We start from the raw sequence: 12,829 nt of genomic DNA on the forward strand, positions 1-12,829 counted from the left end.
GTGTAAAAGTGCACGATATATTTGCAAATAAAACATCTGACTGACGCTAGAAGTCAACGAACGTTGTGTAATTACTAATTAGGTCACTCGGAGTGAATGCCACGTCGTAGGCGGGGCGTTGACCTCAGTTTTGCACGCTATACATTGCGGGTTTGAAAAATACTAAATCACTAAAACTACGAAATGAGGCAAATGGTTATTGGTATTGGATTGTGTTTAGGTAGTATAACAATAACGCTAAGTTTTTGCTGGCGTTCTGGTTACACACTATAGATAACGCCCGCGACTTCGTCTTCGTGTATTTGGATATGTATTTTAAAATCCAATCAGAACTCTTTGATTTATCGGGATAAAAAATCGGTCATGTGCGAGTCGCCTCGGGTTCCGTACCATCGTAAAAAGAAGTAAACACATTTTTTTAAATTTTCATGTTGGTCATTTTGAAATTCTTGTTATTTGTTATAGCAGCAATAGAAATATACGTTCTGTGAAAATTTCAACTCTCTACCTATTACGGTTCACGAGATACAGTCTGCTGACAGACAGACGGACGGGCAGCAAAGTCTTAGTAATACGGTCCCGTTGGCGTCCTTCGGATACGGAACCCTAATAGTCAACCCCAAACTAAATATTACAATCTAAAGAGATAAAACAAAATTTTGTTATGTATACATATAATACAGGTTTTTGCGCTGTTTTGTTGTCACATGACCGACCTTTAGAGATAGCAGATTTGTAGAGCGTCGTCACTGTCGTTGAGACCGACAAAACTTCATACCTATAGGTATGAGTGACAGAGATAACGCTCTACAAAACCGAAATGTCATTCTAAAGGCCGATGTACATTACTTTCTGCCGTGTACTGTAGGCTACTTTATATCCCGGAAAATCAAAGAGTTTTGAATATCTAAATCCACGCAAATGAAGTCGCGGACAACAGCAAGTTGAAAAATAAATATTTCTATTCTATAATAAAATTAGTTTGTTTTGTTCTATTTTTTATACTAATTATTATCATCATCATCGCGTTGCCTTCTTTGAAACGAAGTTTGACGATCTTCATCCGAATAGCTCCTCTTTCTAAAACCGCCTGTTTTAGCTTCGGGTAGCTAAGCCTTGTCCTATACTCGGCTATAATAGTTTACTTTGCGCACTAGTAACATAAATACTGAATGTAGGGACAAAAAACGTACAAAAATGCGGAGTATGTATATTGTATAGTACGCGACAGGTCGAGATGGGCAATCGACGTATGAGGCGGGGGGGGACCCCGCACGTCACCCACGTGGCTGTCCGGGGTGTTCTCGACCTGTCGCGTAAGTACTATAGTAATAGAACAAAATTCGAACCCGCGACCCACGTGCTGCAGGAGCGCGACGCGGCCGTCATGGTGAGCGCCTCGAGCGCCGCGCACAGCCCCACCTCCGACGTCGCGCTGGAAACAACACAAAGGGTTATATATAATATCTGTCTGTACGTGAGTAAAGCCGGGACAGATATTATATGTAATGGAAATAAATCACAATAGTTTAAACGCTAAAACACAAAGCGTCATCATCATCATCATCATCATCAACCCATTGGCCTAAGAGCCAGCGTATGCCAGACCTTCCTCACGTCTCCCGCGCTAAATGACCGACGTAAGCCCAACTGCGCACACAGCACGGCACAGCCAGCTAGCAGCTCGCGGCATGCGTCCGTGGACTGCAACGGCAGGGCGCACGAACCGCGTCTGTGGCGGTAGACAGACGAATAGCTACCTACCTCCTGGTGGGCTTGCAAGTAGCAGGCTGCGCCACGTCTCCCGCACTAAATGACCGACGTAAGCCCAACTGCGCACACAGCACGGCACAGCCAGCTAGCAGCTCGCGGCATGCGTCCGTGGACTGCAACGGCAGGGCGCACGAACCGCGTCTGTGGCGGTAGACAGACGAATAGCTACCTACCTCCTGGTGGGCTTGCAAGTAGCAGGCTGCGCCACGTCTCCCGCACTAAATGACCGACGTAAGCCCAACTGCGCACACAGCACGGCACAGCCAGCTAGCAGCTCGCGGCATGCGTCCGTGGACTGCAACGGCAGGGCGCACGAACCGCGTCTGTGGCGGTAGACAGACGAATAGCTACCTACCTCCTGGTGGGCTTGCAAGTAGCAGGCTGCGCCACGTCTCCCGCACTAAATGACCGACGTAAGCCCAACTGCGCACACAGCACGGCACAGCCAGCTAGCAGCTCGCGGCATGCGTCCGTGGACTGCAACGGCAGGGCGCACGAACCGCGTCTGTGGCGGTAGACAGACGAATAGCTACCTACCTCCTGGTGGGCTTGCAAGTAGCAGGCTGCGCCACGTCTCCCGCACTAAATGACCGACGTAAGCCCAACTGCGCACACAGCACGGCACAGCCAGCTAGCAGCTCGCGGCATGCGTCCGTGGACTGCAACGGCAGGGCGCACGAACCGCGTCTGTGGCGGTAGACAGACGAATAGCTACCTACCTCCTGGTGGGCTTGCAAGTAGCAGGCTGCGCCACGTCTCCGCACTAAATGACCGACGTAAGCCCAACTGCGCACACAGCACGGCACAGCCAGCTCGCGGCATGCGTCCGTGGACTGCAACGGCAGGGCGCACGAACCGCGTCTGTGGCGGTAGACAGACGAAGAGCTACCTACCTCCTGGTGGGCTTGCAAGTAGCAGGCTGCGCCACGTCTCCCGCACTAAATGACCGACGTAAGCCCAACTGCGCACACAGCACGGCACAGCCAGCTAGCAGCTCGCGGCATGCGTCCGTGGACTGCAACGGCAGGGCGCACGAACCGCGTCTGTGGCGGTAGACAGACGAAGAGCTACCTACCTCCTGGTGGGCTTGCAAGTAGCAGGCTGCGCCACGTCTCCCGCACTAAATGACCGACGTAAGCCCAACTGCGCACACAGCACGGCACAGCCAGCTAGCAACTCGCGGCATGCGTCCGTGGACTGCAACGGCAGGGCGCACGAACCGCGTCTACAAAGGTTACGTTTCAAAGTAATTCCTGCTCTCTTGATGCATCTTCTATACAAAAATATGCTCTTTACCTGCGTGTTTGTGACAATTGTTAGTTTTCTATTAGTGTTCTATTAGTAGATACAATAATAATACAAGAGACCGTGCGAAAATATTATTATCGCACAAGTGCGGTAATATTTTGTATGTCACCATAAAACAGGTGTTTTGAGGCCGCCATCTTTTGAATAGGTACTTCAAAACATCGCCAAGCTGCGTCGTAATATTAAAATGTGCACCTCAACTATAATTTTATACTTTGCGCACTAGCAACATAAATTAGATTATATTTTATAAGATTTTAAGGTTACTGTTTTCTTACAATGGCTGATTCTAATACCTATGTTCTAAAATCTAAATGAATTTAGAACATAGGTATTAGAATCAAGGTCTGTACCCGTATACAGTCAATATTCCATGGATATGTATGAAGCGATTTGCCCCCTCATTTTTAGTTCGAATCACTAAGATTTGGAAACACCCTTTTATCATCATATGGCTACCTTCAAGTCAAGAGTGAATAGGCATCTTCTAGGCAAGCGCGCTCCATCTTAGGCTGCATCATCACTTCCCACCAGATCTGAATGCAGCCAAGCGCTAGTCTATTTAAAAAAAAGGAATACTTACTTGACCATCTTCCCCTCAGGGTTGGGGCTCGCTACCCTCAATGATGGATCTGGACCCTGGCCAGCCTGGAACAAACACAATCAATTATATACAACTAGCTGATTGATGCCAGCGACTTCGTTCGCGTGGAATTAGGTTTTTAAAAATCCCGTGGGAACTCTTTGATTTTCTGGGATAAAAAATAGCCTATGTCCTTCCCCAGGATATAAGCTAACTCTGTACCAAATTTCATCAAAATTGGTTGAACAGTTGGGCCGTGAAAACCTAGCAGACAGACAGACAGACACACTTTCGCATTTATAATATTAGTATGGATAAGCTTGCAGCTCTTAAGTGCGGAAACCGGCCCAGAATGAAGAAGAAGAAGTAGAAGAAGCTTGCAGCTCCTACCTTCCGCCTCAGGAAAGTCCAAGTCATTTGTGGGTATGTACTATTCGAAAGTACTTGTAAAAGTTTATTTAAATAAAAAAGATTTTTATTTTATTTATTTATTTTATAATAAAATCCCTCAAACTATTTTGGACTTGCCTATATTTGGATCTATTAAAAGTATGCTGTTGAAAAAAGCATATTAGACAATTGAAGATTATGTAAATGATAAAAGAGCGTGGATTTGGCCTGCAGCTCGTTCCAGCAATGCACAGGACTGCAAATACTTTTTTATACATGACATAATCTTGTATATCAAATATTTGAAAAGAGCAACCGCCGAGTTTCTTGCTGGTTGTTCTCGGTAGGAAAGGCATTCCGAACCAGTGGTAGATGCATCCGACAATTCAAAAGTACTTGAATAAAAAATATTTTCATTTCATTTCATTCATTCATTTCACACATTCTTTTCATTTCATTGGAATTAGTGTCTAAAATCCCATGGAACTTTTGGATTTTCTGGAATAAAAGTGCTATAATGTAACTCAGGAATAATATAGCTTTCTATTGGTGAAAGAATTTTCAAAATTGGTTCAGTAGTTCCAGAGATTACCCCCTACAAACAAACTTACAAACTTTACCTCTTTATAATATGATGAGTACAGATTAGGTAGAGTAAGCGGTATATTAAATTCATTCCGTGGATAGAGTAAAGCAAGATCATATGGTGACAGCATCTGGCTTTAAGCGTGAGATAGAAAGAGTCACCTTGCAAGCCAGCAGCCGGAGCACCCTGGCATCCGACGCAGCAGACGAGACGCTGAACAGGGACAACTCCGTGGTCACCGACTCGTGCGACGGCGAGCGAGCCACGCCCGCGGCGCGCCACGCCTCGCCCGTGCATAGCTCCACTGCAAATAACAATCTAAATATATAAAAAGAAAAGGTGACTGACTGACTGATCTATCAACGCACTGCTCACACTACTGGAAGGATCGGGCAGAAATTTGGCATGCAGATAGCTATTGCGAAGTAGGCATCTGCTAAGAAAGGATTTTTGAAAATTCAACCCCTAAAGGGAGGAAATAGGGGTTTGAAATTTGTGTAGTCCACGCGGACGAAGTCGCGAGCGTAAGCTAGTTATCACTAAGGCTGACATTTGTAAAATTTCAGCCCGATCCGCCCAGTAGTTTGAGCTGTGCGTTGATAGATCAGTCAGTCAGCCAAACACCTATTCCTTTTATATATCCATTAAATATCTGTTAAAGTTTTGGACTAGAACATTATGTAAACACATTTAATGATTAACGGCACTGTTACATAATTTATTTTGCAAATACTATTTAACCAGTCTGAGACATTATTTCAGAAAGCATTTCAGACTAATGAAGTGCGAATTTTCGTAATAAAATAAAAATTAAAATGCCACGCCGGACCATCTTCAAAACAATAATAAACACATATTTACCACTTATGTTGGGATCCACGGCGAATAGATATGTTTGCCACTTCTCAAAAGTACACTTCTAGCTCTAAATTTTATGATATTCTTCTAAATATTAGTTAATTTGTTCTAGTAAACAATAATTTTTAATTTTTTGTGAAAAAAATTGTTTTTTTTGCGTCGGCAGTCACAAAATGTCAATTGTCAAGTCAAATTTTTTTTTTTTTTTTTTTTTTTTTTTTTTTTTTTTTTTTTAATATGTGAGAATATATTACTTATCTCAATGGTAAAACTTAAAGCTAGCCTTATCTAATTACTATATAAATCATGACCGCGTGGAATGGTGCCAAGAATACTGGCTGCATTTCCGCGCTGGACAGCTAGGCTGATCCGCTGCGCAAAAAATGAGCCAGCCCTTCTGTCACCAGTTGAGGCTATTAATCGCGGTGAAATGTCTCGTAAAAAATTTTTAGCACTAAGACTCCATGGCCCCAGGGTCTCCACGGCAAACGGCACAAAAATGTAACTCTCTATAAGAGAGGCATACTTGCGCCGCTTGCCGTTTTCAGCTGTTTCTGCTGCGGCTCCCGGTCTTGATGCTGTCTTCCTGATATGACACGGGGCCAATGTGTCAACGCAAGTTGCGTCCCACATTAGCGCCCGTCCCCGTTCCCAGGGAACCAGCGTCAAATTGTCAGATATCAAATTCATACAAACGGTCACGTTCAGAAACCACAGTTACTGTTCCAAAAACTAATATTTTTTATGATTTTTTGTACTTTGGTATAAATGTTAATTAAAATAATACCTTACTATTCTACATACAAAAAAATAAATAAATTGGTTATTAATATATTTTTAATAAATGTAGTAAAGTGGCGACATCTATTGAGTAACATTGTCAACCTAGTTTCACACTGTAAATGATTGGTGTCACTACGTTATCGAAGTGTTTCATTTATTTTCCTTCATGAATCATGATTCATTACTAGGTACAGGATTTACAAAGAAGAATAGGACTGAAGAAGAAACAAAGAAATTTTTCAATATGTAGATTATAGGGTAGAGATTCAGGAATGTAGAATACGCTCATAACAAAAAAACCGGCCAAGTGCTCGGCTATCTGACTCGCGAACCGAGGTTTCCGTACTCGGCTATTTTCTCTAAATTTTTTAAAATCAAAAACTATTATGCATAAAAATAAATAAAAACCTGTTGTAGAATGTTCAAGTAAAGCCCTTTCATAATGATTCCCCACTTGGTAGAGTAATCTTACTTTGTACTCTGACTATTCGAACGTACTTGTAAAAGTTTATTCAAATAAAAAAGATTTTTATTTATTTATTATTTATTTATTTGAAAATACTAATTATTTGTTCATGAACACATTTATTTTTAATATACTGAACCACAAATCCACGTTTTACGGATTTTTCCATTTACTTGTGCTATAAAACATGGAGCTGTAAAGTCCCGCAAAGCGCTAAACCACGTGACCGCCATTTTAGTGACGTCAACACTAGACTGAAGTTTCGAGATGATGGTATATTTTAATTTCGGCTGACATCAAAATGACGTCATTTCCATTTGTGACGTGGTTCCAGCGCAATAGCAATTTGCGGGACTTATATATAAAGTTTTATTTAAAGTAGTTAACAAAGTAAGTAGGTAGGTACCTAAGTATATAGTTAGTAGAGATAAATATAATTATTATTACACGTATTGATTCCATCGAATCGCTATACAAGCTATCGGCCGCCACGCATCATGTTTATCAAGGTATTGCTTAGCTAGGCGACGCTTACATGCTGACGACTGATACAATTTAGAGCCTCAATAGCTCAACTGGTAAAGGAGTGGACTGAAAACCGAAAGGTCGACGGTTCAAACCCCGCCCGTTGCACTATTGTCGTACCTACTCCTAGCACAAGCCTGACGCTTAGTTGGAGAAGAAAGGGGAATATTAGTCGTTTAACATGGCAAATATTCTTTTTTTTTTATAAAAAAATTAGGGTATTTTATTTTATTTTATTTCTCAAAGAACCGCCCACAGAATTACACACTTAAAATTACATAAAATGTTATCGAGTTTTATATGTCTCGTGTAACTCCAATTACGGACAGTCACAGCGAGCATTAAATAAAACAATTCGTACATTATTTATTTATTTTATTTATTTGCACAGAAAAAGAAAAAAGCACTTACAATATTGGTTTCTTCGTGCTCGTAAGCGCTTGGCGGCTTGTCTGAGCACTGCACATTCCTCTGTAGTTATTAAAATAACCTAACCTAAACATGAAAAATATACCTAAGCCATACAATACAAAATGAATATTATAATTAAATGAATACTAAATCTATCTAAATATATAAAAGGAAAAGGTGAATGACTGACTGATCTATCAACGCACAGCTCAAACTATCGGACCGGGCGGGTAACGGATCAGGCTGTTTGGCATGCAGATAGCTATTATGACGTAGGCATCTGCTAAGAAAGGATTTTTATAAATTCAACTCCTAAGGGGTAAAATATGGATCGAAATTTGTGTAGTCCACGCGGACGAAGTCGCGAGCATAAGCTAGTTAAAAATTAATTTTGCGAGCGCCATGTAAGCCAATGTCAAAAGGATTGCCTATATATAAGTATAACCAATCTACATGTACAGCTGTGTACTGTATTTTATATTCGCTGCAGTCAAAATTAACAGTTGGGACATTCTTATAAGTATCCAGCTATTTTAAAATAGAAATAAATAATTGTTTGTTCAAACAAACTGTTTTACTTACAGTGCTTTCGAGTCTTACATTGGTTCGGAATATCTGCATTCTGCAATTCCGAGTAGAACCAGCAAGAAACTTGACGGTTGCTCTTTTCTAAGATTTGATTTATAAAATAAGCTTATGCCCGCGACTTCGTCCGCGTGGACTACACAAATTTCAAACCTCTATTTCACCCCCTTAGGGTTGAATTTTCAAAAATCCTTTCTTAGCGGATGCCTACATGCCAAATTTCAGCCCGATCCGTCCAGCGGAAATGGTGAGCAGATAGATCAGTCAGTCAGTCACTTTTTCCTTTTATATACTAGACCCGAGCTCTGCATTAAGTCGGTCATGGGTTGATCATGATGGTGATCTAAAAATTAAAAGTTAGCAAAATACCTTGGCGGATTTTTTAGTAGTCAGCAAAAAGTAGTTTACGTTTTAACCCGGACATTTTACGGAACACCAATATTTCTCACTTGTCCTGTAACACAGAGTAATATAAACGCGGCCAAGTCTCACACATGTGTATATAACACTGTGTGTGTATGTGTGTGTGTTTGTGTACATTTGACTAATAAAACACTAAACCACACTGTTTGGAGTTTTAGGTTTTAGTTTTAGACTAATCGGAATAACTAAAGGGTTTTTTAATTAGTTTTTTTGACATAGAAAGATTCCCAGATCCCAGCTCGAGAAAATAATAACTTAGTCAAAATTAATGAAAATAAAATAGAATTATTGATTAGATTAGGAGTTTTATTATTGCTAATAATATAAATGCGAAATTCTGGTTCATTAAAAAGAACATTGTTAGTTTGTCCGTCAATCTCATCGGAACAGAGCTACGTGATTTTTGCATGGGTATGGTATAAACTTGCGAGCTATGGAGAGGGCTATGTTAGGAGTTTCCTTGAGGGACAAGATCCGAAATGAGGAGATCCGCAGGAGAACCAAGGTCACTGACATAGCCCAAACTATTAGCAAGCTTAAGTGGCAGTGGGCAGGTCATGCCTGGCGTAGAGGCGATGGCCGTTGGAGCCGGAAAGTCCTTGAGTGGAGACCGCGTTTAAGCAAACGTAGTGTGGGACGCCCTCCAGCACCATGGACCGACGATATAAAGAGGCTGGCGGGAAGTGGCTGGATGAGGAAGGCTGAGGACCGGGTGTGGTGGCGCTCTTTAGGGAAGGCCTATGTCCAACAGTGGACGTCCACAGGCTGATGATGATGATGGTATAAACATGGAGAGTGACATAGGCATAGGCTACTTTTTATCATGTAAAATCAAATAATTCTCACAGGATATTAAAAAACTTAAATCCACGTGACCAAAGTCGCGTGCATCAGCTAGTAGATATATAGATTTTAACTTGAATTGATCGAAAAATAGTATTATTCGGAAACCTTCATACGAATTTAAAATTAAAACCGATTGCAATCGTGTGTGTCCGTGTGTACACGACTATATTATATATACCTACATACAATGTGTGCCGTTGTGTGTGGCGGGACGAAAGAATAATGCTGATACGAAGAGATCAAAATTATATTTTCCAAGATATAACAAATGTAGCTATATTATCATTTAAAATTAACAAAACAATGAAAATGAACTGTTGTATTTACTATCATTTTGAAGTACCTATTCAATTGTTTTTGTAACCCAAGGGATTCTTTACAAATATAACAAAGAAGAAATATGTATATAGTATATATTGCATTTTAAAAAGATACAAATTAAAAGTTAATTAATTAATAATTTAAACTAAAACTATAACTTTAAAAAATATAATATTATAACTAAAATATATTACAAAAGGAGTCCCTTTAGGCAAGGTTCCGAAGATACTGGCAGCGTTCCCCCTTTGGATAGCCAGGCTAATTCTTTGTCCGAGGTAGCTGCCAGCTCTTCGGTCTCCTGTGATGTCCGATTATATAGTTATATATATATATCTCTATACATAAAAATTAATCGCTAAATGTGTTGCTGATCGCAAATCTCGAGAACAGCTGAACCGATTTCGCTAATTCTTTTTTATATTATTCCTTGAAGTACGAGGATGGTTCTTACGGAGAGAAAGATTTTAAAAAAATCCTGAAAAAGAATCGACTGTTAGACAAAGCTATACGAGGAAAGCGCGGAGTAAGACAAGGAGACCCGATTTCTCCACATTACTTCACTTGCTTCACTTATGCGTCTAAGGGCGTTTGTGCACTTATTTGTATTCGGTTGGTATCTGTGAGTCTTCGAAGTGGCCGTTATACAAATACGTACTCATTCGATTCGCACTTTTACGGAATCCGTGATTTCACGGACGAGTACACAAACTCCCTAACCTCCCGTTTCCACTTGTCGTTTGTTGCTTGATGTTCCAGTGGCAGTACATTTTGACACAAAATCGGTTTCCAACAAGTCTTCTTCTTCTTATAAAATGTTCTGTACCATTTTCGCATTTATAATACTAGCTTATGCTCGCAACTTCGTCCGCGTTGACTACACAAATTTCAAACCCCAATTTTACCCTCTTAGGGGTTGTATTTTCAAAAATCCTTTCTTAGCGAATGTCTACGTTATAATTAATAGCTATCTGCATGCCAAATTTCGGCTCGATCTGTCCAGTAGTTTGAACCGTCCGTTGATAGATCAATCAGTTAGTCAGTCAGCTTTTCTTTTTATATATTTAGATATGTAGGTGTGGATTAATATTTATTAATACGGTGTTATGCATCTCTGGACAAATATAAGCCATTTTTTATCCTTAGGACAAATAACACAGCTTCGGTTTCTAAAATTCCAGTTATATCCCACTGGACAGTGATATCTCGGTCGCATCACGGCGTAGCGTCTATACCGCTCAACAGAGTCATTGGTATCCGCTGAATCATAAGCATCATAATCATAAATCATTTGGCCATAATTGTTGGGTTCTTCCAACATCAGTGCTTTTAATCCCTTCATTAAAGCGTTGAAGTACTCATCTTCATTCATACTGTCTACAAAAGAAGCTCTGTCTCTTATTTCATTTTCCGCTTTTGGGATTCCTTCGTTGGGAAGTGTGTTTTCATTATTTTTTCCTGTTGTCTTGCTCAATACTTCGCTAAATGAACGTTTGGGGTTTTCGGCATCGTAGATTGGAATATTATCTGTTTTTAGAAAATAACAGTTCACGACACCAAAGGCTATAATTAATATTGTCAGAAACTTTAACATTTTGACTTCCTTTCTTACGATTGTAAGTGGTACAGATAACAGAGGTGTTCTGATGAGGCGCGCTCTGTTAGATAAACTGGGAATTAGTTACAATTTTAAATTGACCATAAATTAATATTTAAGCAACTTTGTAAACTAAATGTAAGTAAGTATATTCTGTGATAGTTGATTTTCAATGGCCGTTAACACAAATTTTCTGCTTTTATATACAGAACATAACATCGATTTAATTTTAGATTTTCCTCAAAGCTTAAAAACAATTCATGTTACCTGAATTCGGTGATTTTAATAAACATGGAAATAATTTTACTTATCATGTGATTTTTTTTTTAATTTTTTTTTTATTCAGATACAAGTTAGCCCTTGACTGCAATCTCACCTGGTGGTAAGTGATGATGCAGTCTAAGATGATAGCAGGCTAACCTGGAAGGGGTATGGCAGTTTTTATTAAACCCATACCCCTTCGGTTTCTACACGGCATCGTACCGGAACGCTAAATCGCTTGGCGGCACGGCTTTGCCGGTAGGGTGGTAACTAGCCACGGCCGAAGCCTCCCACCAGACCAGACCAGAAATTTAGAAATTATAAAATTCCAAACCCCTGCCAGGAATCGAACCCGGGACCTCCCACTATTAAGACCACAGCGCTCACCACTGCGCCAGGGAGGTCGTCAACTTATAATACTAACTAATTAATGGATGAAAACCAGATAAACAGACGGACTTGTGGTACCATAAGAGTTTATATTTTACCATTTAGGCACAGAAACCTAAAAAGAAACAAACAAACAAACAAATAAACAAACCAATACACATTCAGGTTTAAATAATATTACTTACTAGCTGATTCCCGCGACTTCATCCGCGTGGATTTAGGTTTTTCAAAATCCCGCGGGAACTCTTTGATTTTCCGGGATAAAAATCCTATGTCCTTCTCCAGGATGTAAGCTACCTCTGTACCAAATTGCATCAAAATTGGTCAAACCGTTGGGCCGTGAAAAGCTAGCAGACAGACAGACAGGCAGACACACTTTTGCATTTATAATATTAGTATGGAAGTATGGATATGGAAGTACGGTTTAATAGCATGACTAACGGTAAAATATCATCCATGTTAATATTATAAATGCGAAAGTGTGTCTGTCTGTCTGTTTGTCTGCTAGCTTTTCACGACCCAACAGTTCAACCGATTTTGATGAAATTTGATACAAAGTTAGCTTATATCCCGGGGAAGTACATCGGTACTTTTATCCCGGAAAATTAAAGAGTTCCCACGGGATTTCAATAAAACCCGAAATCCACGCGATCGAAATCGCGGGCATCATCTAGTTTATAATATATACCTATGTATGTACTTACAGGATAAATTTCGTTTTCGCAA

The 12,829-nt window shown here is 40.4% G+C and overlaps 1 protein-coding gene across 1 annotated transcript in view; it reads right to left on the bottom strand.

The window, feature by feature from the left end:
- The window catches only part of LOC117994048 (uncharacterized), a 28,912-nt gene extending 17,685 nt beyond the window's left edge, over positions 1–11,227 (bottom strand). Inside the window, exons 1-8 of the mRNA XM_069507824.1 lie at positions 11,048–11,227; positions 5,502–5,541; positions 4,802–4,944; positions 3,665–3,729; positions 2,849–2,998; positions 2,129–2,278; positions 1,765–1,914; positions 1,350–1,435 (exon numbers count right to left, since the gene is read on the bottom strand). Coding sequence (XP_069363925.1) covers positions 1,350–1,435; positions 1,765–1,914; positions 2,129–2,278; positions 2,849–2,998; positions 3,665–3,729; positions 4,802–4,944; positions 5,502–5,541; positions 11,048–11,227 — 964 coding nt within the window. The remainder of the gene's footprint in view (positions 1–1,349; positions 1,436–1,764; positions 1,915–2,128; positions 2,279–2,848; positions 2,999–3,664; positions 3,730–4,801; positions 4,945–5,501; positions 5,542–11,047) is intronic.
- Positions 11,228–12,829: the final 1,602 nt, after the last annotated feature.

The sequence above is a fragment of the Maniola hyperantus genome, chromosome 26 (genome assembly GCF_902806685.2).
Source record: "Maniola hyperantus chromosome 26, iAphHyp1.2, whole genome shotgun sequence".
Taxonomy (NCBI): Eukaryota; Metazoa; Arthropoda; class Insecta; order Lepidoptera; family Nymphalidae; genus Maniola; species Maniola hyperantus.